The sequence below is a fragment of the Alligator mississippiensis genome, chromosome 1 (genome assembly GCF_030867095.1).
Source record: "Alligator mississippiensis isolate rAllMis1 chromosome 1, rAllMis1, whole genome shotgun sequence".
Classification (NCBI taxonomy): Eukaryota; Metazoa; Chordata; order Crocodylia; family Alligatoridae; genus Alligator; species Alligator mississippiensis.
Window position 1 is genome coordinate 458,856,696 of NC_081824.1, and position 24,579 is coordinate 458,881,274.

The 24,579-nt window shown below is 46.6% G+C and overlaps 1 protein-coding gene across 1 annotated transcript in view; it reads left to right on the forward strand.

Annotated features, from left to right (window-relative positions):
- Nucleotides 1-24,579, forward strand: part of ME3 (malic enzyme 3) — a 176,920-nt gene that overhangs the window by 119,876 nt on the left and 32,465 nt on the right. Inside the window, exon 6 of the mRNA XM_006258999.4 lies at nt 967-1,070. Coding sequence (XP_006259061.4) covers nt 967-1,070 — 104 coding nt within the window. The remainder of the gene's footprint in view (nt 1-966; nt 1,071-24,579) is intronic.

Below are 24,579 nucleotides of genomic sequence, written 5' to 3' on the forward strand. Positions count from 1 at the left end.
TTTTTCCTGTAAATGTATGTCCTAGAAGAAGAACTGAATCAGGAATAGAGGAAAACCCCTGTCAGATTTCCTGCTAAAGGAAAGCAGCTGTAATTGTGTGGCTCTGAAGACAGATTTAGTTTTAGCGTACCGGCCAACATTTACATTTTATAAGTCTACAGGACAATCAGGCTCCAATGGGAGCCCCCCCCCATAAGAGATGATTCAGTTCCTCAGTGCAACATTGAAAACATCCCTCTGGATGTCCCACCTGCCTTCTGCTCCCATTTTTCCTGTCGCATTTTCCAGAATGTGGTTCCTTTCTCTGCTGAACGGGCACTTTTGGAGGTATCACTTCCTGTCTGCCTGCGACAGGATGCAGGTCCCAATGTAGAACGGTTTTGGTCTGGTTGGAAAACAACAATCGGAGCGTTCTTCAGCCCCAGGAAAGGCTCCGAGATTGGAATTAGAAATGGCAGCAAAATCAAGTTACTGTTTGGTGAGAGAATAGCCTGCCTACGTTCACATACAGAGCTGGCGTTGAGGACTAAATTGTTCAAGCAGGGAGCAAAGGGTTTTGAATCCTTCTTTGAGATTAGCCACTGAACTTCATGTTGGCTGTCCTGCACCTAAACTGTAAAACACTTTGGCAGGGGAAGAATAGAGGCCTGAGTTTGTTCCTGTTTTGTGGACAGAGGATCCCACATAGTGCTAAGAGCACCACATTTTGTGACTGTGTTTCCACAATACAACACTTTGCAGAGCGAGTTTATAGATAATGAACTCAAGCTTTGTCTTGTTCTGTGTATTGACATGGTCGGAGGAGGGTTTCATGGTGCAGAAACCGGACAAGCCCGCTACATTCGGTTGTTTTAGGGACAGTGATTAAATGCGACAGGAATGTGACAGCCGTTTTGGGAAGGCCTTGAGGGTCATCTCCTTCCAGCTGTGGAGCTGGCACTGTAAACAGCATGCTTTGTGTCGTAGGCTCTCCTGAATGATCCACTTTACATTGGACTAAAGCACAAGCGGGTACGTGGGAAACAATACGACGACCTGATTGATGAGTTTATGCAAGCGGTTGCTAACAAGTAAGTGAAAATTTGTGTATGTCTCCTCTTAGGTCCTTCCATTTAAAGAAAGAAAACCAAGTTAAGCCTCTCTGGAAGTAAACATTAGCTTAATTGAGAGTCAAGCAAAGAAAATCCACTTAAATGCAAATCTCATGGGTGGTCTGGGAATAACCCTTTGTGTGTGAACACTCCATGTCAAATTTATTTATGATCTTAGAAAACCGAGATGGGGACTTGATTATTTATAACCATTTCCTGTGCATACACCAAGTTTAGAGGTGCTGACTATATAGTCCCTGGACTGTATCTGGCCTCCAGCATGTATAGAGAAATATATAGCACATATTCAGAATCTGAGATTTTTATTTTTTTTAAAGGTAAATTTCTACCTTTTGTGGTTGTAGAGAAAACCTTAAAACTGAAAACAGAGCCTGACTTTGTGCAGGAATCTGATACCAGCTTGGAATTTATCCTGAGAGATGTGAATATACTGCCTAGATTATAGGTCATGTTAACTTTGAAATGGGCTTGGAATCAAAGCCCCTGGTAAAGGATGTGAAATTGTGGGAGATAGGAGGAGGAAAGGGATGCAGGAAGAAGAAAGGAAAAGATGTGCACATGAAATGGGAAGATTGGACACTAGTTAAAGATAATCCAGTGTTTAGGGTGCTGATTTTGGACTCAGGGCACTGAAGTTCAATTCCCTGCTCTCCTTCCTGAATTTGGATCTAGATTTCTTTTGTAGATCAGGTCAGTTTTTGCTGTCCTTGGGTTCCCAACCTTAGGGTCATCACCATTTGGTAGATTTGTGATCAGCGATGACCACTGCCCCTTTCGTCAAGGCTAGCTGCGAGGAGGAGGCAGATCCAAGAACCCTTTTTTCCCATTGCAACATGGGGCCACAACATGGAAAAATCTATGAGCTGCTGCTCACTGCCTCTATGGACATGCTTGGCAGTAAATTTGTTTGCCCTTCCTGGAAAGAGGACCGTGCATTAAAATTTCTATGATTTGCTGTAGGAGAAAGGAAAGTTATTTTGAAAAAAAATTGGAAAAGGCCTAACCTCTCGAGGAGCATTTTCCACCTCTGCTCAGCACAGACAACATTAATCAGAAACCACAGAGTGCTGCAGCATGTTCTCGTGCATGCCTGATTTACAAGCTGCTCCACGCTGGCTTGTCCTTTGTATTTGAAGGAGCCACGTTGATTATTGAGAACAAATTGCATCCCACCCTCTTCTGTTTGTCTCCAGCAGCCTGTTTCGGTGTGTCTGCCTCCCCAGCACTAGGGTTAAGTCACCCATTAGGTTGTTCTTCAGGGTGCTAGTGGCAATGCCCGCCATTTGCACAAAAAGAGTTTTACAAATAGTCTTTCCCATGGCCCAGTAAAGGGTAAAGAATTGAAGAGGGGATAAGCAGTAAGAGTTCAGGACTGTTCATTTACAGTTGCTGAAGCAAATTATGAAATAGATTGAGTGTCTTATGGACTATGATAGTACAACAACAAATTTACGTTACTATCTCAGGGTCTAGTGGAAGTGAGTACTCAGATCAAGGAGTCAAGAGACAAGAGGTGAAATTCTGGCCACGTTGAAGTCAATGAAAGTTTTACTCAGATCTCACACCACTGTGTGGCCATAGGCACTTCACCTGCACTATTGTTGCAGTTTCCCCATGTATGACATGGGGATAATAATTGCTACCCAGCTTTATAGGTCTTAGACTAGCAGATATAAAGCACAGTACATAATATTATAACATGATCACTACATTGATAAGTGTATCAGGAATATTTAGTGAAGATGTACAAAGTGGGGAAAAACTGGAGCTTGTGCTCTTTTTTTTTTGTTTCCCTGTTATGGATAAAGAAGCTTGGCTAAAATAGTTGGGTCTTTACCGTTTGTTTTTTTATAGTAGAAATTTCCATCCTGCCTAATGAGGAAGATTGGTGACTAGAGAACTAGTGACGCACAGCTGTGAAATCTCAAGGGAGTAAAAGTAATTGTAAGCTGAACAGGGTTTTAGGCTGTTTAAAATAATCCTTCCTATTTTAATTACAACTTCCAGTGAGCATTGTTGAGAAAGGATGTTCCCTAAATTCTTGTCTTTTCACCTGGCAGTGAGATCAGAGGGTAGCTCAGGAACTGCTTCTTTGGATATAGAGGAGGGTATGGTACAAAAGCCTTGATAATGGACCCATCCATCATAAATCTGGCTCTGGGATTTGCATTCATGATGTTGAATGCAACATTTGCTGAATAGGCAGGATACAAATTCAGCTGCCACTGTCACATGTACTTCAAGAACAGAACAAAAAAGACAGGCAAATCCCCACTCCTTGTCTGCCACTTCTCCCACCAAAACGTGCCTCCAGACAGTATGCCTCTCCTGTGCTAGCAGTTGGAGGAAAGATTAGCTATTGTTTTGCTATGGCGAGGCTCAATAGGCTAATCCCAGAAAAAGGGAAGAAGGGACTGTTTCCCCATGGAACAGGCAGCTCCCAGCTCGTGGGGAGTGACATTGTAAAGCAGTGCCATCCAGTGATTTAAAAAACATACTGGGAGCCAAGAGTCCTGTGCTGCATTCCTGGCTCTGCCTTTGCCTTTGTTGTCTAGGATAAATTAGATGAATAAGCCCAGACTCAGAAAATCTCCTCCACACAGTGCAGAGATACTTACCTGGCAGTGGGTTGCAGGGGGGAAATCTACTCTTCTGAGATGGCTAGGTGAAAGTGTGTATTGAACTGAATTCTCATCACCACTGTTAAGATCATTTTAATAGTTTCTGTTATTTTTAGTGCACATCTTATGACATAGTCAAAAGTGGGAGCCCTGTGCTGAACTGTGTTCTTAGGATCATAGGAAAGTATGGCTAGAAAGGACCACTTGAGGTCATCTAGTCCAGCCCCTGGCTCAAGTCAGGAATATCCTTAATTAAAGCGCCCCAGTCAAGTGACTTGCTCTTGAAAATTTCCAGGGGTGGAGATTTCACAATTTCTCTAGGTAGCCTGTCCCAGTGCTTGACCACTCTCAGCAAGTTCCTCTTAATCTCCAACCTCCAACCTCAATTTCCTCTGCTGTAGCCTGAGGCCATTGCTCCTAGTCCTGTCCCTTATAATCCCAGAGAAAAATCTAGCTCTGTCCTCTTTATAATCTTCCAAAACTGGATGCAGTACTGCCAGTGAGCCCTTATCGGTGCTGAAGAGATTATGAGAATTACTTCCCTTGATTTGCAAGAGATTCTCCTGTTAATGTAACCCAGTTTTTGCAACAACATCACACTGTTGTCTTAAATCTAGCTTCTGATCTACTGTAACCCTTGTTGTCAGATTCAAATCTGACAGATGCATTTGGTTTTGAATTTCCACCTAAACAGTTGGATGTAAACCTAATATGAACTCTGCGAGGTCATAAAATGCGGCAGAAAATGGCTGCCTGTTAAGAAATGGCATGAGGGTGCTTTCTTATTGTAGTGAATCTGAGTTTGTAAGGATACCTTTACTTGTGAGAGGGTGTGATTTCCCTGAACTCTGGAAGGTCTGCTCTGAATTTAGTCATGGGATGATCCTGGGCAAAGTGCTGTTCCCAGGATAAATCCAAAATTTGTATTTTTGTCTATGATGGGTATATATGTTGGAACTCTTTTTTTCTTTTTTTCTTTTACCTGTGGTTTTTTTGTTTCTTAATGCTAAAAATTTTGCAAGAACACTTTCCAGATTGCCCAAAATGGAAGCTGGTTGATTGGGTATATGGCTCATCTGGCTTACAAAGATGCTTTTTAATTCATATAACAATCATTGGTCAGTTCTTTTACAGAAGCATCTGTCCTATCAAATAATGGCTGGCTAAGGAGACACACTTCATAAAATGGAATGCATCCAAGCGCAGGAAAGCAAATGGAGAAAAGATTTATTGTTCTAATATAGTAATAATATCAAACAGATGCTGTTCCAGTTGCCTACATTCAGAGGCAAAGCCTTGAGGGTTCACGGTAGTCATGAGTAGTGGAACAGTGGGTTCACTAGTAGCACCAGAGTTAACACAATTATATTTTGCAATAAAATGAGAGACAGGCATTTTTTAAATGCATCATTAATGAAAGCCCTTTCCCAAACATCTGGATGAAATATTTGCAAATTTCCAGTGTTTGAATCTCCACTCATCGCCATCTCACCTAAAATGCCTGAAATATTTTCCTAATGAAAACAGCACAATTCCTGCTTTTGAATCTCTTATAACCTCCAGTGGGAGCAAACCACATGAAAAATGTGCCCTCCTGAGGCCAAAGTATTGACTTGTGGATTAAGTAGCCTCACAAAATGCTAATTGTCCAGTTCAAGTAAAGTGTTTTGTTGTAGGGACCTAAACGATTTGTATTTTTGCTGTCCACGGTCAGTAGCTTCTGCTTCTGGGCTGGAGAATATTCAAGGCTGGAGCGTCCAGGGATTCCCGTCAGAAAAAGTATCCCATTATATATGAGAGGCCCATGCATTGGAGAAATTTGCATGTGCGATTCAGAGATCCTAATGTGCCAAGATTTATTCCTTTCCACTGCAGAGATTTAAAGCCAGGCTCGTTTTGTTGAGTCTCACTCTGCAGTAATAATGAGCTGGATCTGCAAGGCCCCTTTCAAAACAAAATAAGCAAGACCCAGGATTTACCAATGGTATTTTAAAAAGGTTGTCAATGGAGGGTTTTTCCCTCCACTGCTGAATTCCATCCCTCTTATATCTTTTCTTCCTCCCGTCCCCTTCTTTACCAGTCTCATTGTACAGTATTAGTGTTGCTCTGTGGTTCCAAATGGTTAGGAGTGTTGATGGATGGGCCATCCCAAAGTACTAGCCTCCCTTTTGAAAGTGAGCTCGTTCGCTTGCTGACAGATGCTGAGCAAGCAAAGTAAGGCTTGGAGAGAGGCACTTCCACACTCCAGCAAACTGTCACCGAAGCCTCATTAAGCTGTCATACATTTTCTCCCGTTTCCTTTCCCATCACTGCTTATTACCCAGATAATTACGAAAACAGAAGCTTTCTCTTTTATCCGCCTGTCCCACTTGACAATGTACAGGACACAATCATAGATCAACTGCCGGAGCCATTTGAATAGGAAGACAAGAGGGAAAGTATCTCTCCATAGGTGGCTGAGTCTCTTGTTTGCGTTGAACCAAATTTCTTTTCAACTGATCTCTTCCCAGTATTTTATGCACATACAGACTAGCTACAGGAAAGGTCCCATGAGTTTCTTTTGTTTCAGCAACTCTCTAATGCAGTACACTGCAAATTCAGTGACAGATTTTCTGAAGCTAAATACTAAAATAATTTTATGAGACAAAAACCTCTATATGTATTAGGATGTTGAATATTAGTCAGTTAATTGAACCCAAAGGGATAAATTCAAGCCTATAAGTGACACTAGCACTCACAAAACTCCTCTCTAGCCCTATAAGCACCTAAGGTCCCTGAGTGCCTACATTTTTGCTGCAAGGCAACCTCTTACAGTCAGACCGTGCTGAGCAGCTTAGTGCCTAGCTCATGTTTAAACCCTGTTGGGATTCTTAAAGTAGGCCTAAGTCCTCTGCATTTTTCCTGGCAGCTCCCTGGCTCAGTGTACTGGCTTTGGTGCATCTCATTCCTCAGAATGAGAGGCAAGGAATTTTTGTAATATTTTTTATTGGGCCAAGGGTATAACTAGGAGAGCTGTTGGACAACTTTTCAGATAGCAAGAGTTCTTCCTCAGGTCCAGTCACAACAATACTCCCACCCTACCTTGTCCAGCACCTAACTCTCCCTGTGCAGCATATAAAAGCAGAGGGACCAAACCTGAAGTTGTGAATTCCTGTAGGTAGCAGAGCATCGAAAAGCAGTGGGTCTCAGTGCTGAAGGCTGCAACACCACTGGCTCATTTATGAATCTTGCCTAAATTATCAAAACTGTGTTCAATCAAATCTATAAATAGATCCTGGTTTGTGCAGCCAGCCCTTTCTTTAGGTTGGCAGTAAAATCCTACACCCAGGGGCTAGGGACAGACAGTCAAAAAACCCGAGGCTGAATTGATTCAGTCTTTGCAGGTTTCTGTAAATTGCTTAGATTGAACTGATAAGAAAGTGAACTCACATTAGGAAGTGAAAGGGAGCCAGACCCCTGCAGTGGCCCATACCAGGCGCAAGGGGGCACTAGACCTCACCTCCCAGCCTGGCGGCCAGTGGGGAGATGGGTGATTTCCCCAGCCAGCCCCCTCTTTAGCCTCCAGTCCGCTGAGGAAGGGGCATGGGGGAAACCCCTCCACCAGACCTCCAGCCAGGGTCTCCCGAGCACTGGGGAAAAGGGAGGAGGGAAGCCCCCAGTGGGGTGTTTCTCCTCTCTCCCTGTGCCCAGAGCTAGCCCCACTAGCCATGCACCTTCCTCAGTCTGGGCAGGCTAATAAGTGCACCTGGGGGAAAGTCTGCCCCCCCCTGCCTGACCCCAGCCAGGGTATCCCCTGGAAAGGGGGGAGGGGGGAAGCCCCCAGCAAGGCAACTCTTCTCCCCATGCCCAGAGCTGGTCCCCCTAGCCATGCCCCCTCCTCAGTCTGGGCTGAGCTGAGCTGAGCTGAGCTGAGCAGGGGGTGTGGGGGGAAACCCTCCCATCCACCTGGCACTGGACCCCCAGCTGGGGTCTCCCCAGTGTTGGGGAAGGGGGAAGACACAGTGGGGCGGTTCTCCTCCCCTTCCTCCTACACTTGGAGCTAGGAGCTGGGCTGATCACCTTGCTATGCCCTCTCCTTGGCCAGCGGCCAGCTGAGGAGGGAGTGGGGGGGAAACGCCCCCCCCCACCTGGCTTTGGACCCCCAGCCAGGCTGTGCCCAGCATGGGGGGGGGAAGCCCATAATTGGGGCTGTTTCGCCCCCACTCCCTCCTCAGCTGGCCCTCTGGCCGGGAACGGGGTGTGACTGGCTGATCACCCTGGCTTCTAGCTCAGGTGGGACTGTGGGTTTTCCCTGCAGGTGGGAGCCCGGCTGATCACCCGGTGACATTTCTTCCCCGGCCAGTAGGCTGGCTGAGAAAGCAATGGAGAGGAAAAATGGCATCCTCTTCCCCCTCCCCCTTCCACCCCCATTCGAGGCCCCTGCTGCCATCCAAGGAGCAGCTGAGTGAGGCACCACCGCTTCACTGAAGCCAGCTCAGGGGATCAGAGCATCAGCTGCCTGGCACCTCCTGAGCAGAGCTGCATCCTGGGGCCTCGTCCCTGGAGCTAGGCCCCGATGCCCCCACCAGCTGAGGCAGGAGTGGGAGGGGAGAGAAATGCTGGGAGCTGGGTTGATTCCCCAGCTGAGAAGGGGGTGAGGTGGGGAAATCCACCCTGCTCCTGGCTGCCGGGGATGGAAAAGTCCCTGTTGGCAGCTGGGAACAGGGCCAGCCCTGCTTTGTTGGAGCAGAGAGCATAGCCCAGGGCTGCAGAGCATGCTGGGATGTTGAGGGACTCTGACTTAACTTAAACCAGGAAGGGGTCTGGGACAGAAGTTCCATAAACCGGTTTTTGACCCAAATGAGTTAAGTCTGATAGTACATTCAACCAGGTTTATCTTAAGCCAGTTTTGGCCATTTTGAAACTGCTTTATGTGCACTGAACTGATGTTCTGTTACAGGTTGAAACCCGTTTCTGGTCACTTAAACTTGTTTATGTGTAACTTCTGTCCCTAGCCAGGCTAGCTTTGCTCAGTTTCAGTTTTTGCTTTGTTTCACAAAGAACTACATTCCCTGTCTCTGCTTCCATGCAGTTGGGCTTTAAATTATCTCAGTATCCATCCCTGACTACAATGGAAAAGCTTTCCATGTGTGCACAGCTCATAAATGTAGAATATGCTTCTGCAGCCTGTCCCTACGAACAGGAACAGACGTAACAGCCCTGGAATCCTGAACTAAAACACGTGTGGAGTCTTTCCAGCAACTTCTTTGAGTCAGGCTTGTAATGAGGGGAAATAACAGAGCTCATCACATAACACCAGTGGTCTGCTTCTTAGCAAACATATATAATGTCAAATAGCAGCATTTTGGCTTTATTAGCTCAACTGTGTTACTGAGTACGGACTAAAGTCTTTACATCACTTCTATGGCATCCCTGTGCTTCATAACCAAGGATCCTGGTTGTCTCTGTTTAAAAATCCCAAATTCTCTCATTAAAAGAAAAAGAATCCCAACTTCTCTGATTAAAAAACCCAAATTCCACATTTTTCCACTATTAAAATGAAACGCCACTGTATATATAGGTATCAGTTGGACACAATGTTTTATTGATATATTTACAATTGTAAAGCAGTTTGGAAGTCTACCAGAAGGGCTGCGCGAAGCTTTGGGTGGTGATTCGATTTGGAGGAGATTCAGTCCGATTCAGTGGCAGAATCTCCGAATCCGAATCGAATCGGGGACCAATTAAAAGGTCCGAATCGATTCAGAGCTCTCTGAATCTTCAGAAAAGATTCAGAGAGCTTTGAAGATTCGGGCAGTCCCCGAGCTGCAAGGAGATAGAGCTGACTCCGAACTGGTAAGTACTAGGGGTGGGGCTGGGGACCATGGGGGGACCCCTGCCAGCCCTTGGACTCCCCCGCTCCCCCAGCCCCCCCCCCCACCCGCTCCCCCAGCCCCACCCCCCTATGGCTGCCCCTGCCCACCCCAGCTCCTCCTACTCTAAAAAAAAGCCCTGGTGCTGACCTGGTGCTGCTGGGCAGGGGGCGATCCCTGCTTCCCCCACTGCCCCATGCTGCATGGGGGCTCTGCACAAGCCCCCTGAACCCCCTCTGCTCCCCAGCACCCCCACAGGTACCCCACCCAGGCCAGATCTGGCCCTTTAAGAAAAAAAAAGCAGAGAAAAGCCCCAGGACTCGCAGCCTCGGGACTTCAGGGGCTCATGGAGAGCCCCACATGTGGCAGGGGGCAGCAGGGATCGCCCCCCGCTCTGCAGCACCTGGTGAGCTGGAACTTTTTTTTTTTTTTACAAGTGCTGGTTGCTGGGGCAGACAGGGCAGCCATTGCCATGCTGGGAGAGGGGTGGGGGATGGGCCTGGCCTGGCTGATTCAGAGATTATGCTGCTGCCGAATCAAATTGGGACAGCGATTCGAACCACCAAATCAAATCACTGTCCCCCTAATCGGCCAAATCTGAATCAGCCAAAACCAAAAAAAACCTTTCAGTGTGGCCTTTCTGACTTACGCACTTACAGCCAGACCTGATTTATTGCAGCCAGTGTAAGGATTTTGCAAAGTACAATGCACAGCCCCTCTGGGTTCAGTATATACACCAGAAACACCTACTGTTGGGTACTTGTCATTAAAGTTGCCTCCATGACTAATAATGAAATGAGAATGTGTTTAAAATTATAAACTCTTACTAGAACAATAATTGGATAACTGGTGATAAATGAAAATTGTACAATGAAAATATTGAGGATCAGAGTAGGTGTGTTATATTGTTCCCCTGTGGGGAATACACAGTAAACTGGTGATGCAGTCCTTAAGAAATCCTAGTATGCTGAGTCCGTGGAAGAGAAGAAGGAAAAGCAGTTGCTCCTGGACCTTTCCACTCTGGTTTCAGTTCTCGGCACCTTGTGAATAATGAAGAGTGAACAGAGAAGCCACCTGCTGTGGTCACTTCGGGCAGAAATCTGCTCTCCTTGTCTCAGAGGCTTCAGGTAAAACTGAGCTCTGTGGCTCACAGCTGCCAGGTGCTTATAGATGCTGGTTGCTAGGAAGTATTTCCTTCACTGGACACATGTTGTACACCCAAAGTGGCTGCCACCTATTAGCATTTCCCCACTCATCGTGTTCAAGGGAGTTTTCCTAAGATGGATACAGTATCTGCCTATCACTCCACTAGGTGTGCTCAGGTTGCATTTTGAAGAGTCCCCCCTACAATTAGGAAAGATTGCGTGGGGAGTTTACACAGGCTCTAGATAGGTATAAATGACACGTGTCATTTCCATCTGTGCTCCACAGGTGATGTGTCTGGAGGAAGGGCAGATGGAATGGCGGTCCTTGCTGTTGTCTGTCTTTGCAGTTGGCCAGCTCTTGTTCATATCCAAACCTCCAGCTAACAGTTAAATCCGCAAGCCATTCTGGCTATACCCTCTTCCCAGGAAACACTATACAGTGCACAGGCCCTTTCGCACCTCCATGGGAAGGGAGAACAAGGCCCTATGCATAGTGAAGTAAACCTTCCCTGGCTCCTTGTAGACTTTCTACCTCTGAGCCTGATAGCAGGCATTGGGATGGACCTAGCCTGACTCTCGCCCTTCACCAGAAATGTCTTGGAACAGACTGAGGCCAAGTGCAGATAGCAGCTCCTGCTATTCTTCTGATGGATACAAACAGGAAACAAAGTTCGTGCTGCAATTTCCAGGCTCTTCTGCAGCAGGGCTGGGCCCTAAAACTTCTGTCCAGTGAGCTGCATCCAGGAGTGCGTGTGGGCACGCTAAACATGGTTTTGTGTAATCCAGACTGTTGTCTTCCTGTTTCAACAAGGCAAATAGACAAGTAAGAACAAATGTGTCTGCTCTGCCTACGTGTCGCCTCTCACTGCTATCAGTGCAGTATAAACAGTGATATAATTAGTGTTTATGAATCACTCCACAAATGCAGAAGTCTGTACTATATGTGTGTGGGTTTTCTGGGACAATAAAAACTCAATAACAGCAATCTCTAATTTAGCAAACCAAGGGGTTCTTTTCTATGTATTCAGTTATAATAGGGAAGCCTTGAAAGCCTCTTAGAATAGTCATATTCCATAGAATGAAAGGAGTGTTTTTCTTCAAGCCTTATGTCTGAAAATGAAATGAAAAAGCAAATATTCCTTTCTTCCCTGACAGGCAACAGCATGGTCTGCCTTTCCAGATGGCAAAACCATTTCCCTATGCCCGTATGCCCTCTTTGGAAACCCAGAGTTTCCCTGCCTTGTCCAGAAGCACATGCAACCAGACAATTTATGTGACCAGTTTGGCACCCTGGGCAAAACCATGCCAGAGAGCAAGGGCAGGGAGAGGTGGTCAGTCTTACCTGCCCCAGGGCCTCCCATCTGCTGCTGCTGCTTTGCTATCTGCCCACCCACAGCTACTACAGCAGGAGCCACTACAGCTGGTCCACATCTGGGTTCTGCTACAGTGGAAGGGACTGCTGCTGTGCAGTGAAGACTCCTGTGTGTGCCGTCCCCTCTCAGTTGGTACCCAGAGATAGTAAGATGGGATAACTTGCCCATCCTTAGTTATGCTCCTGAATGCAACCATGGGAATGATGGAAGAGTGAAGCTGTTCAGCCAAGATCAGGATATGACTGAACAGGCTGTACCCTGGCTCAGCTATATCCTATGTGTGTGGCCTACCTGAACTACAGCTCAAAAGGCTGTTCTCCCAGGGAGATGTGGGGAGGCAATACATGCAACAGCAAGGTTTAACCTAAACCCTGAATCTTTGTAAAGCAGGATGCACAATGTGCTTACTCTCCACTCCACCTGCCCCCCCAAGCTGTTTCTTCACTGAGTTCTGGTTCTCCTGGCACATGCTCTTCTGGGACTTCTGGCCACCACATTGTTTCCAGTTTGGATAAGAACTTATGTTCCCTGACTGAATTCCTGCGTCTGATAAAGATAGACTTCTTGTTTGCTTCAGCTGTACTCCCATGGGCTTATTTCTCAAGGGGCTTAGGAAGTGAATTGCTTTTTTTATCCTTTAGAACATCCCACCCAGGCCCAGAATTACTGTACCTGCTTCATCTTCTCTCATTACTTCAGGAGAACTTGGCAGAACCACATAACATAGTCAGGGGCATGCAGACATCTCCTTTTCATATACAGTGAAAATGCAGACCCTCAGGCTACGGCCTTTGGTTTCTACAGTGAATTCTGTTGACCTGCAAAATCTCATATGCACCTGAGGGGGAAACAATCCCTTTTCTTGTATAATCAAAGGCCCCACTTGCAGAAGTACATGCAGCTCAGGAGTTGTTGATATCATTACCCATCACTTGCAAGACATGGATTAGTCAGATGCCTACAGTGGTTCTTCCATTATGAAACTAGCATGCATAATCTTAGTTATGGCATGCAGTATAAAGACTTGTAGTGGTGTATGCAGTATAAAGATTATAGAATCATAGAAAATTTGAGTTGGAAAGGACCTCAGGAGGTCATCTAGTCCAACCCCCTGCTTAAAGCAGGACCATCCCCAACTACATCATTCCAGCCAGTCCTTAAAAACCTCCAAGGATGGAGATTTCACCACCCCTCTAAGTAACACATTCCAGTGCTTCACTGCCCTTCTAGTGAAATTTTTTTTCCTAATATCCAACCTAAACATCCCTTGCTACAACTTGAGACCATTGCTTCCTGTTTTGTCATCTGTCACCACTGAGAACTCTAGCTCCATCCTTTTTGGAGCTCCCCCTACCAGTAGTTTCAGGCTGCTATCAAATCTCCTTTCAGTCTTCTGCAGACTAAATAAGCCCTCAACCTCTCCTCATAAGCCACGTGCCACCTAACAATTTTTGTTGCCCTCTTCTGGACTCTTTCCAACTTGTCCTTATTCTTTTTGTAGTGGGGGGGCCCAAAACTGGACACAGTTCTCCAGATGTGGCCTCACCAGTGCTGAATAGAGGGAAGAATCACTTCCCTTGTTGTGCTGGCAATGCCCCTACTAATGTAGCCCAGTATGCTGTTAGCATTCTTGGCAAAAAGGGCACACTGGTGACTCATATCCAGCTTATTGTCCTCTGTAACCCCCAGGTCCTTTTCTGCAGAGCTGCTGCTTAGCCAGTTGGTCCCAAGCCTATAGCAGTGCACAGTATTCTTCCATCCTAAGTGCAGGACTTTGTGCTTGTCCTTGTCCAGCCTCATGAGATTTCTATTGGTTCAGTCTTCCAATTTGTCTAGTCACTCTGAGTCCTAGCCCTACCCTCCAGCATATCTACTGCTCCCCCGAGCTTGGTGTCATCCACAAACTTGCTGAGAGTGCACTCCATGCCATCTTCCAGATCGTTGATGAAGATATTGAACAAAGCCAGCCCAGGACTGACCCCATGGGGCACTCCACTTGATACCAGTTGCCAACTAGACCTTGAGCCTTTGTTCACTACCTATTGAGCTCGATGATCCAGCTGGCTTTCTCCCCACCTCACAGTCCATTACTCTAACTCATACTTCCTTAGATATCGCCAATGACTGAAGTGAGGCTGACTGGTCTGTAGTTCCCTGGATCCTCCTTCTTCCCTTTATTAAAGATGGGTAGTATATTTTCTCTTTTCCAATCATCTGGGACCTCCCCCGATCACCACAAGTTTTCAAGGATAATGGCCAGCAGCTCCGCAATCACATCGCCAACTCCCTCAGCACCCTCGGATGAATTGCATCCAGCCGCATGGACTTGTACACATCCAGCTTTTCTAAGTAGTTCCTAATCTGGTCTTTCACCACTGAGGGCTGCTCACCTCCTCCCCAAACTCTGCTGCCAGGTGCAGTAGTCCAGTTTCTGACCTTGCCTGTGAAGACTGAGGTGAAAAAAGTATTGAGCACTTCAGCCTTTTCCTTATCACCTGTCACTAGGTTGCCTCCCCCATTCAGTAAGGGACCCACACTTTCCCTGACCTTCCTCTTGTTGCTAACATACTTGTAGAAACCCTTCTTGTTACCCTTCACATCCCTTGCTAGCTGCAACTTCAACTGCGCTTTGGCCTTCCTGACTTCCTCCCTGCATGCCGGAGCAATATGCTTCTACTCCTCCCTAGTCATCTGTCCAAGTTTCCACTTCTTGTAAGCTTCCTTTTTGTGTTTAAGCTCACCGAAAAGTTCTCTGCTAAGCCAAGCTGGTCACCTGCCATATTTGCTATTCTTCCTGCACATCAGGATGGTTTGTTCCTGTGCCCTCAGTAAGGCTTCTTTAAAATTGTCAAACAAAAATGATAAAAGATCTCTGCTTTTCTCTGCAGTTTTATTACAGTGTTAAATTCAAAGAAGAATTGGAATCTTCTTTGTATAGATCCTTCCACAAAGAAACTTGTGGAGTTTTTTCCATACGTGGCATTTCAATCTACAGATGAGGAAGTAGTTTATACTTTCTGCCCACAAAGGCCATGTCACCCTTGGTCTGCAAATACATCACACGGAGCTCAAGGACTCGGCCTTAGAATGATCTGATATATGTTGGACAGATGCTGTCCAGTTCTACATGTATTGCTGTCCATGGAGACAGACGGTATAGCACACATTATGAACTTACTATCCACATCTTTCTTATTAGCTTTGTCCAAAGTACCACTGTTGCTTTATGTTGATCATACTAGTCAAAAACACTACAATAAAAGATGAAGCATGGATCCTTATTGAGAACTGCCTAATTTCCTGAATTTAAATGTTCACATTTTAACTGTAACAGCAGACTTGCACTGTTGGTAACATTTAATCAGGCGTGGAGTATCTGAAACTAGGGTCAGATTCTAATTTCCTTCTTCATGTCAAATAGTGAGTTCATTCAGAATGCAGTAATTATATCTAGTTAATGTAGAAATTACTTGATGAGGCTCTGCAACCTGTGTTACGCAGGAGGTCAGGCTAAGTTATCACATGAGTTTTTTTCTAGCCGTAAAATCTAGAACTTCTTTTAGTGTTCTGAAACCATGGAGGTAGGAGCTGGATAAGTTGCTAGATGGGTGGCTGATAAGCGGGGATCCGGGTTTTTCCTTTCCCATGGAAAAACCACGGATTTTACCTTTTACCAGAGGCAAATGTGGATTTCTCATTTTACCAGAGAAACCTGTGGATTTTGCAGTTTTGTGACAAAGCCCTCTGCAGGCTGGCAGAGTTTCCACCTGCAAGGGGCTGGGGGGAGCCGGAGGAGGGCGGTCAGGTAGGGGCGCCATATGAATGTATGCACATGGCTGCTAGGCAGCCTTGAGAGCAGCTCCCACAGGTAAGTTCAAGGGGAGGTGGTGATTGAGGCCCATGAATGGCGCATGACCACGGGTCGGCCACCACCCACAGGTGCCACCAGCAGCGGCAGCCAGGGGCAACCATGGCCCGCCCACAGACTGCCAGCAGCAGGGTGGCAAGTGGTGATCGCCCACAGGTGCCTTTTTGCAGGGGATGCACTGCCACATGCAGGGGGTACACATGCACTATGCATAACCCCTGTTGAGGCCCCCATAGGGCAGGAGGGATGGGGGGAGGGAGTTGAACAGGGATGGGGATGGGACTGCTGACCAGCCAGGCCATGCCTGGGGCTTGGGGCCTGAAGCTGCAATGCGCAGCTGCAGAGCCGTAGCGGGGAGTGGGATGGGGCCACAGGTGGCTTGTCTGGGCAGGGGGCAGAGCTGGCTCCCCGCTGCTGTGCTCACTCCTGGGAGGATCCAGGCCCCCAGCTCTGTGCACTGGGCAGGGGTGGGGTGGGCTGCCCACTGCAGGCTCAGGGGGGCTGCATCCCATTACTGCAAACACTCCCGGAGGGAAAGAGGGTCCATGCCTGTCAGATCTGTGTGCAAGGCGGTGGCTGTGAGGTGGGGAGTGAGGGGCGCCAGCAGGGCTGGGGGGCTATGGTTGGGGAGTGAGGGGCACTAGACTGGAGGGCTGTGGAGGGGAGTGAGGTGCACCAGCAGGGCCAGGAGGGCTGTGGAGGGGGCTTTCATTTTAATCACGGATTTTGGGGGTTTTATCAGAGAATTTGCAATTTTTTATCAGGGAAAACTAGGTTCTCCTGCATGTGACACTGGAATTCAGAGAGACACCTTTCCATGGTCAGTGAGCCTTCCCTGATGTCTGCTCATTGCCCAGGTGGTTGCACATGTGAAATCTGCACACAGTGTCTTGAGCATGAATTACCTGAATTAGTACTTGCAGCTAGTCTAGTTAATTTGCTATTGGTAGCTTTTCCTGACTCTTGTGCACTAAAGAAGCAGTCTAGTTCTTCAGCTGTAGTCCAAATAGAATGTGTTTTAAACAAAAGGTGTTTAAAAATGGAAAAAATTGTGTTTGTAAAACCATATGTTGTGATAGCATCTCCATTTCTGCTCCAGTGTGTCCCCAGGCTCTTTTAAATTCATCTTCTGCTCACCAAAAGGAGGCCAGAGAGAAGCAAAAGCCATCTCTCAAAGCTTAAATTTTACAGCCAGCAAAGATTCAAATTACTCACACTAACTGGAAAGCCCCACTTCCACAAAGAGAGTTCCAAGAGTCTCAATAGAATTGCAAAAGTCCCAATAAACGCACACTTTAATGTGCTCTTGACAAATGGGAAGGCAGTCAAATCCAAAATTTGAAAGGTCAAGAAATGAAGTTGCATTTTAGTGGAAAAAATCTTTGCTTCTCAGTGAGTGCATCTACACGTGCAATTAATTCAAAGCAACAAACTCCAGTACTTACTGCCATTTGAATGTGCCCCTGGGACCGCAGCATGTTGAACCAGGTTGGAGCAGCCCCAGCTGACAGGGGACCCAGCCTGCCAACCTGGGGCTGCTCTGATCTGGGTCAACATGCCGCAGAGGGGCTGACCAGGGGACGAGGGTGCTCCAGCATGGAGCTAGCCAACAGGTAGACACCACACTGAAGCACCCTCATGCCCCAGCCAGCCTCTACCTGTGTGCTGCTGAGGAATAAAAAACTCCACAGCAGGATAGTACTTGTCTTTAAAAGGACTACCCTGCTGCAGAGTTAATTAGTTTCCTGTGGCCTAATAGGTCTGCACACGTAGATGTGAGACATTTACTGCAGAGCTAATTAGTTTGCTCTGCAGTAAACATCTTGAGCACCTGTACATGTGATGCCATTAACATGTACACATGATGAAAACTTTACTTTGTGTGGCTTAATGGGATCACAGCGTACACATGCAAGACTTTTGGGGGTTTTAAATGATTTTACATCATTGCAAACTAAACTACATCTGGGTGTAGTTTAGTTTGCAGTGTTACAAATTGCAATAATGCAGCTGTCATCTCACACCCCAGCTGCAGGAGAGGTGGGCAGGCTCTGCAGAAAAAAAGGATCAGGCCCCTCACTAAAGCTTCTAGCTTTAGCAGGGCCTGCTGAAGACAGAAGTGTTGAAGGGCCTGATCCTTTTTTTTTTTTTTGGCAGAGCCGGCCCACCTTTCCCGCAGCCAGGGGACAAGCTGCTGCCAGGCTGAGAGGCCCCTGAGCTGTGGGGGGCCCTGGTCCTTCCCTCCACAGTGGTGACACCCTCCAGGGCCACCCAGGCAGGCTGCTAGCAGGCCAGGTGCTGCCCCAGCTCTAGGTCAGGGAAGAGTTGGATTAGGCCGGATGCTGCCTAAAAGCTGGGGCAGCACCCAGTCCTCTAGCAGCCAGCCCAGATGGCCCAGGGGAACGCTGCCACTGTGAAGGGAAGGATTGGGGCTCCCCACAGTTCAGGGGCCACTCAGCCCAATGGCAGCTTGCCCCCCAGCCATGGGCAGGCTCCAACTCCGACAAAAAAAATGGATTGGTCCTCTCACCATAACGTGACGGAAAAATTTAAACGGTGGGTTTCAATTAAAAACCCATTGTTTCAATTTAGGGGGAATAGAATAAAACCGTAGGGATTAAAACCCCATCACATGTACTAGCGCTCCTTGTGTAGACATGGCCTGTGTGTGGAAGAAGGCAATGTTGGCATTGTCTTTCTGGCTGCCTCGCAAGGTCAATCCAACATTCCCCGAAGTATAAATTCACTGCTGATTTGCAGGCCATGCAGCTGGAGCTGGTAATCATGGCATATATGCGTGAAGCCTTAATACCATCAGCTGTGATCACAACAAGCAAAGTGGGATAGAGAAAATAAAAAACTTTAGCAGAAAATTTCAACAAACACAAAAACTTGCCGTGTGGAAAAATCAAAAGACTTAGGCCTCTTGATGTAAACTCCAAATTTTCCATAGGAAGTTCAGAATTTTCACAACTTTTTGTCAAGATCCATGTTTTCATCAAACACAAATTTTGACCCAAATTTTCAATCTGCCCCAAAGCACAGTTGAGCAGCCAAGCCAGCAGGCACTTGAAGAGCACTTGGGATGAGGGGGCTAGTATCTGCCCAGGAGACTGCCAAAGTAAGCCGAGATGTTGCAGGAAGGCAGTTTTGTGGTCAAAGTCCTCTAAGCCAACAAGTCAGCACAATGTTAGAGGCACTGTACTGCTGGGGATGGTGTCTTCTGAATGAGATGCACAGCCAAGGTCCACCTATCAGGCTTATTATCATTAGAAGCTCTGTCCCCCTTTGTTGGATGGATTCTCATTTGTGTCATTACACTCTGCCTCCCTGCAGTCATCTTTGCATTTTAACAAAAGACAGTATTCTTCATTTTCTGTCCTAAACTGTTTTTGTAGTATCCTAGGCAGACAAGGTTCCTTGGGTGAATTTGATATCTTTTATTAGACCAACCCATGTAGTATTCTTGCATGTGAAACAGCTGCCATGTTCAGGCCCCAAATTGGCTACATTTTACTGCTGGATACAACTCAAATATTCTTTGTAAAGTGCTTTGAATTCCTTTAAGATTAAACAGGCTATGTAAATGTAATATATCACGCTGCCACTGCTTCTGTTGGTCAGAGCTGCTCTGACTTTTAGCAAACAAAAAGGCAAAATTCGCTCATCACGTCACTTGGATGCTCCTGAGATGGTTCTTACAAAAGCAAGAGTTGTTTTACCCATGTTCTCTGCTAGGAGCACCCTCATAAGCACCTGACCATGCTAAAATGGACCTGATTAAACAAAACCATACAACGAAGCCTGATACTTATGGTGTGTTTTTTAAAGGGATCTCAATTCATTAAAATCTAATTCCGTTTAATTTCAGTGGGATTCATGTGCCTACATTCCTTTTAGCTGTTCTGAACATGTCAGTCTACAGCTGCCTTTGGGACTCAAATCCTGACGTTCATTTTTGCATTGCCAATTCTTGCAATACTATTTAAAGTCTTATAGTATTTGATATTTTTACTTTGGCCACCAGCTTCTAAGATCCTAGAATTCCATGAAAATCTTATTTCTGTTTTTCGCATAGAAGTTACTGGCCCACCAGTTGCACAGAAAGGTTTGAAAATGGCACGGGAGCACATTATAAGGGCTCAAAACTGGATGGCAAAGAAAAAAGAGATACAAATTAATTTTCATGAATCGAACTAATTTTCATTAATTAGCAGTAATGCTAATGTTAAAAGAGCCTGACTTGTGATTTTTCAATTTTGAGGTTGCCTATAATTGATTCTGTTCTACTTTTCTAAATACCTCAATGAAGTGATTTTGTAATCCATCACTATTAATCAATGGCTCTAGTAGATACACAGGAGGGGTATTGCTAGGATTCAGAGTGACTTAGACAAATTGGAGGGGGAGACTGAGAGGGGACTTACTAGCAGCCTTCAGCTACCTGAAGAGGGGTTCAAAAGAGGATGGAACTGGACTATTCTCAGTGGTGGCAGATGACAGAACAAGGAGCAATGGTCTCAAGTTGCAGCAAGGGAAGTTTAGGTTAGATATTAGGAAGACTTTTCTCACGAGGAGGGTAGTAAAACACTGAAGCAGGTTACCCAGAGAGGTGGTGGAACCTCCATCCTTGGAGGTTTTCAAAACCAGGCTACACAAAGCTTTGGCTGGGATGATCTAGTTGGGGATGGTCGTGCTTTGAGCAGGGGGTTGGACTAGATGACCTCCTGAGGTCCCTTCCCACCCTAATCTTCTATGATTCTATGGTTCTGTCCTGTCACACTTGCAAAGAGAGAGACAAAAATGTCACCGTTGTGAAACATCTTTACATTGTTCTCAACATTTGTTTGTTAGAGTCAAGAATAGCTAAAAAACAATGCATCTTGCCTGATTATTGGAGACAGGTGTGTGCCGAGGTAAAAGATTTCTGTGCTTGAAACAAAAATATGTTGAGGAGTAATTAATTCTCATTAAAATATGAACTTGTAGTCATGGAAACCCACCCTTGTGGTATTTGCAGTGATGGCCATTCAAATAAATGCTGGCAGATATCATCAATTTTACTAAAAACAATTATTTTTTATTTCGGAGCTGCCACATATGCAACTGGTTTTGATGGAAAGAATTTCTCGTTTTTTAGGAAAATGCCAAGTGTACCTGGTTAAAGATTTGTGGAATAGCTGAAGTTCCTTTGCACCCAGAGGAGGCTGGCAGCATAGTCCAATTCTTTTGTTTTTCTTTGACTCGGTTGAATATACTCGTAATGATATTTTGTAATGGTGTCGCATCATTTTGGTGATTGTCACTTTTTTCTTGCTTGTCCAAAACCAGCTACTTGGCAAGTAAGAGGACTGCTCACTTCACTACACCACAGTTTTCCAGCTGTGTTCATGTTATTCATTCCTTGCACAAACTCTGTGAAAATCCAAACCACCCCTTTAATTTCTAAGAGTTAGGAGTGGAGTGAGATCTGGGAAGCTTCACTTTATTTTTTTTTTAATGAGCCCCGGTCAGCATTCAGTGTTTCAGGAAGTGTTTTGATATAAGAGGGGTCCTTACTACCTGCCACCATCTATGATGAAAAGTTAAACATTTAAACATACATAGGCAAACTTATACCTGGCTCATCCCCTCAATATCCTGTGCTGCTCGCTGGTAGTTGGCAGCCAACGTGGCTTTTAAAAAGAAATTTTAAAAGATCAGTGAGATATTTCAGTTGAAGCCATATACTCTCTCAAACCCTGTAAAAACTGTTCAGGGCAAAGGAAAAGGGGTAGCCTGTCATAAAAAAAAGTATAGCACTTTCTTCTTGCATATATTTTGTAATATAGTTACATAATGTGGTCAGTGCTGTAGCAAGTGGGGGGCAAGCGGGGCAACCGTCCCAGGCACTGAAGCAAAGGGGTGCCAACAGGCACTGCCCAGCTGGGGTGGGGCACGGGATGGAGCTGCGAGTGGCTTGTTGTGGGTGCATGGGGACAGGGAAAGTGTGGCTCCCACTGCTGTGTGCACTCCCGGGAAAGCATGGGGGGCATGCACCCCACGGATCTGTGTGCAGGCGAGGTTGGGCTGCCGCTGTGGGCTTTGCCTCGGGGGCCAAACTTTGTTGCTATGGCACTTAAGGTGGTGATCTGCTCTGTAGGTCATCTGGTAAGTGGTATGAAAATTAGTTTGTCTGGTTAGATATTCAAGCTGGGATCATCAGATTAGGGCATCCAGGCCCCATGAGTTTAAAAGCCAGGCTTGAGCTTTAATGAGTTGGGTGCAAACCACATGATGGAAGTAGAAAAAACTGAACTGCTCTGTAACTGTGATAAGGCTACTGCACATCATCATGCCATCACCCCTTTGAGCTCACCAAATGAGACTAGAAGTGGCTGACTTGCAGCACTGTGGCCTGGCAGTCAGTTCTGTGTCAATCTGCTCTTCCAGGGAGAGACATAGACATCTATCTGTCTAGCACGGTGGTTCTCAACTGGGGTGCTGTGAGAACCTTTCATGCTTTGGCGTGTGCAGCCCTGATGCGGCCAGGTGAAACTACCCCACACATCTCTGTTTTCAAGAAGAGCATGCAGGGCTGGAATAGGAACAGCTGTGGGAAGAGCAGACACTCTTCTCTACTTTGGGTTTATCAGATCACCCTAATGCAAGCAGGAGTGCACACTCCTGTTATGCTGCTTCTGGAAGGAGAGCTTTAATATAAGAGGGTGTCCTCCACTATCTATGATATGAATAGTTAAACATGTAAACATACGCAGGCAAACTTATATGCAGCGCGGCAGGAGTTGCATGGGCTAGTTGCACCGGGCTGCAGCAGAGGCAGCATCTCAGTTGAGAACCACCGAGGTAAGCTGAGGTAGTACAACTGTGGTTCTCAACCAGGATGTTGCCCAAATTCAAAAATAGTTATGGAGGGTGCCTTGAATCTAGAAAGGTTGAAAAACACTGGTCTAGCCTATTGAACAAAGGTTGTGAGAGGTGGCTAGATTAGTGTGCAAGTAAAGGTAGAGCAAGAGCCAATGGCTGGAAGCTGAAACCAGACAAAGTCAGTTGAGAGCTAAGGCACAACTTTTTTTTAAGCACTAAAAGAAATTGCCAAGGGAAACCATTGAATTTCTTTCTCTTGATGTCTTCCAAATGAAACTGGACGTCTTTCTGGAATAGGTAACAAGGCAACTTTTAATGACTGTGATATAGAGGAGGTCAGACTATATGACTCTATGGCCCTTTCTGGCCTTTAAAGTATGAAATCAGAGTAATGGGCACACTTGTTTAAAACCTGTTGATCATGAGAACAGTTATTATTGACTGATTTGGGGTAAGTCCACACCCTGTTTTTACCTTGCTGTTCTTTGCTCATTTGTCCTTACAACTCAAGCTTGAAGGATGCTGAGACATGGCAAATAGGGTGCTACTTTTGTGTTAGGAGTGGAAAAAGGAAGAAAAAGACTTAATAGATAAGTGGAAAAGAGAACTGTAAGGGCGCACCCACACGAGCACACACGTACCTCTTGCCCCGCCTCAAACCCCTTTGAGGTGGGGCAACAAACACGTGCAGGAACAGTGCAGGGAGAAAATTAGACTCCTGGATATCTAGGGGGTCTAAAAAAATCGACATGGGCTGCCAGAGTCTCTATGGTTGCCCCTCGCCCTGGTGCTCACCGGCCGCATGTTTCAGCACCAGGGCTCCAATGCTGGTGAGTAAGGGGTGGGGGGGGGGGGGCCGGAGGAGGGAGAAAGGGATCATGGGGGGGGTCTCCACTGGCCTCGCCCACTCCCCCAGCCCCCCCAACCCCCACCAGCCCCCCAACCCTTGCCCTGTCCGTCCCCATCCCCCCAAGCCCCCCCACCATCTCTGCCCCACTACCCCATACTTAAAAAAAAACCAAAAAACCCCAGCACTTACCAGCAGTTGGAGGTGCTGTGTGTCTGCCTGGGGCCCCGCTCGCACAGTGCAGGACAGGCTGACAGTCCCAGCGGCCCCAGCCCGGCCCTGCTGCCCCTGCGCTGCCCTGTGCTGCCCGGGGGGCTCTGGGGGAGTGGGGCTGGGTGGGACAGCCATTGGGGGGGCTGCAGCAACTGGTAGGGGATGGGGCCAGGTGGGGCAGCAATTGGGGGGCTGGGGTGGGGCATGTGGGCCTTGTAAGAAGGGTGGTAGCCCCTGTGACGGCCATTTGGCCCCTGTTGGGGGCCTGTACCCCTTGTGTGGGGGTTGAACCCCCTGTTTGGGGGCCATACCCCTTGTGAGAGTGCTGATCCCTCTGTTGGGGGGCCGAACCCATTGTGTGGGGGTTGAACCCGCTGTTGGGGGGCCGTAGCCCTTGTGAGAAGGCCAAACCCCTTGTGTGGGGGCCATCGCCCTGTGGGAGGGCAGCACAACATGTATTCATGAATTCATGAAACGTACTTAGAGTTCACTTTATTATTATGATAAGAGACTTGCTTTAACACTGTAGATATATCAATAAAACGTTGTCCAACTGATCTCTGTCTCTGTCCCACTCTCTCTCTCTCTCTATAGTGGTCTTTTGTTTTACTTGTGGAGGAACATGGATTTGGGGGTATTTTACAGAGTGACTTTGGGATTTTTTTTTATCAGGGATTTTTC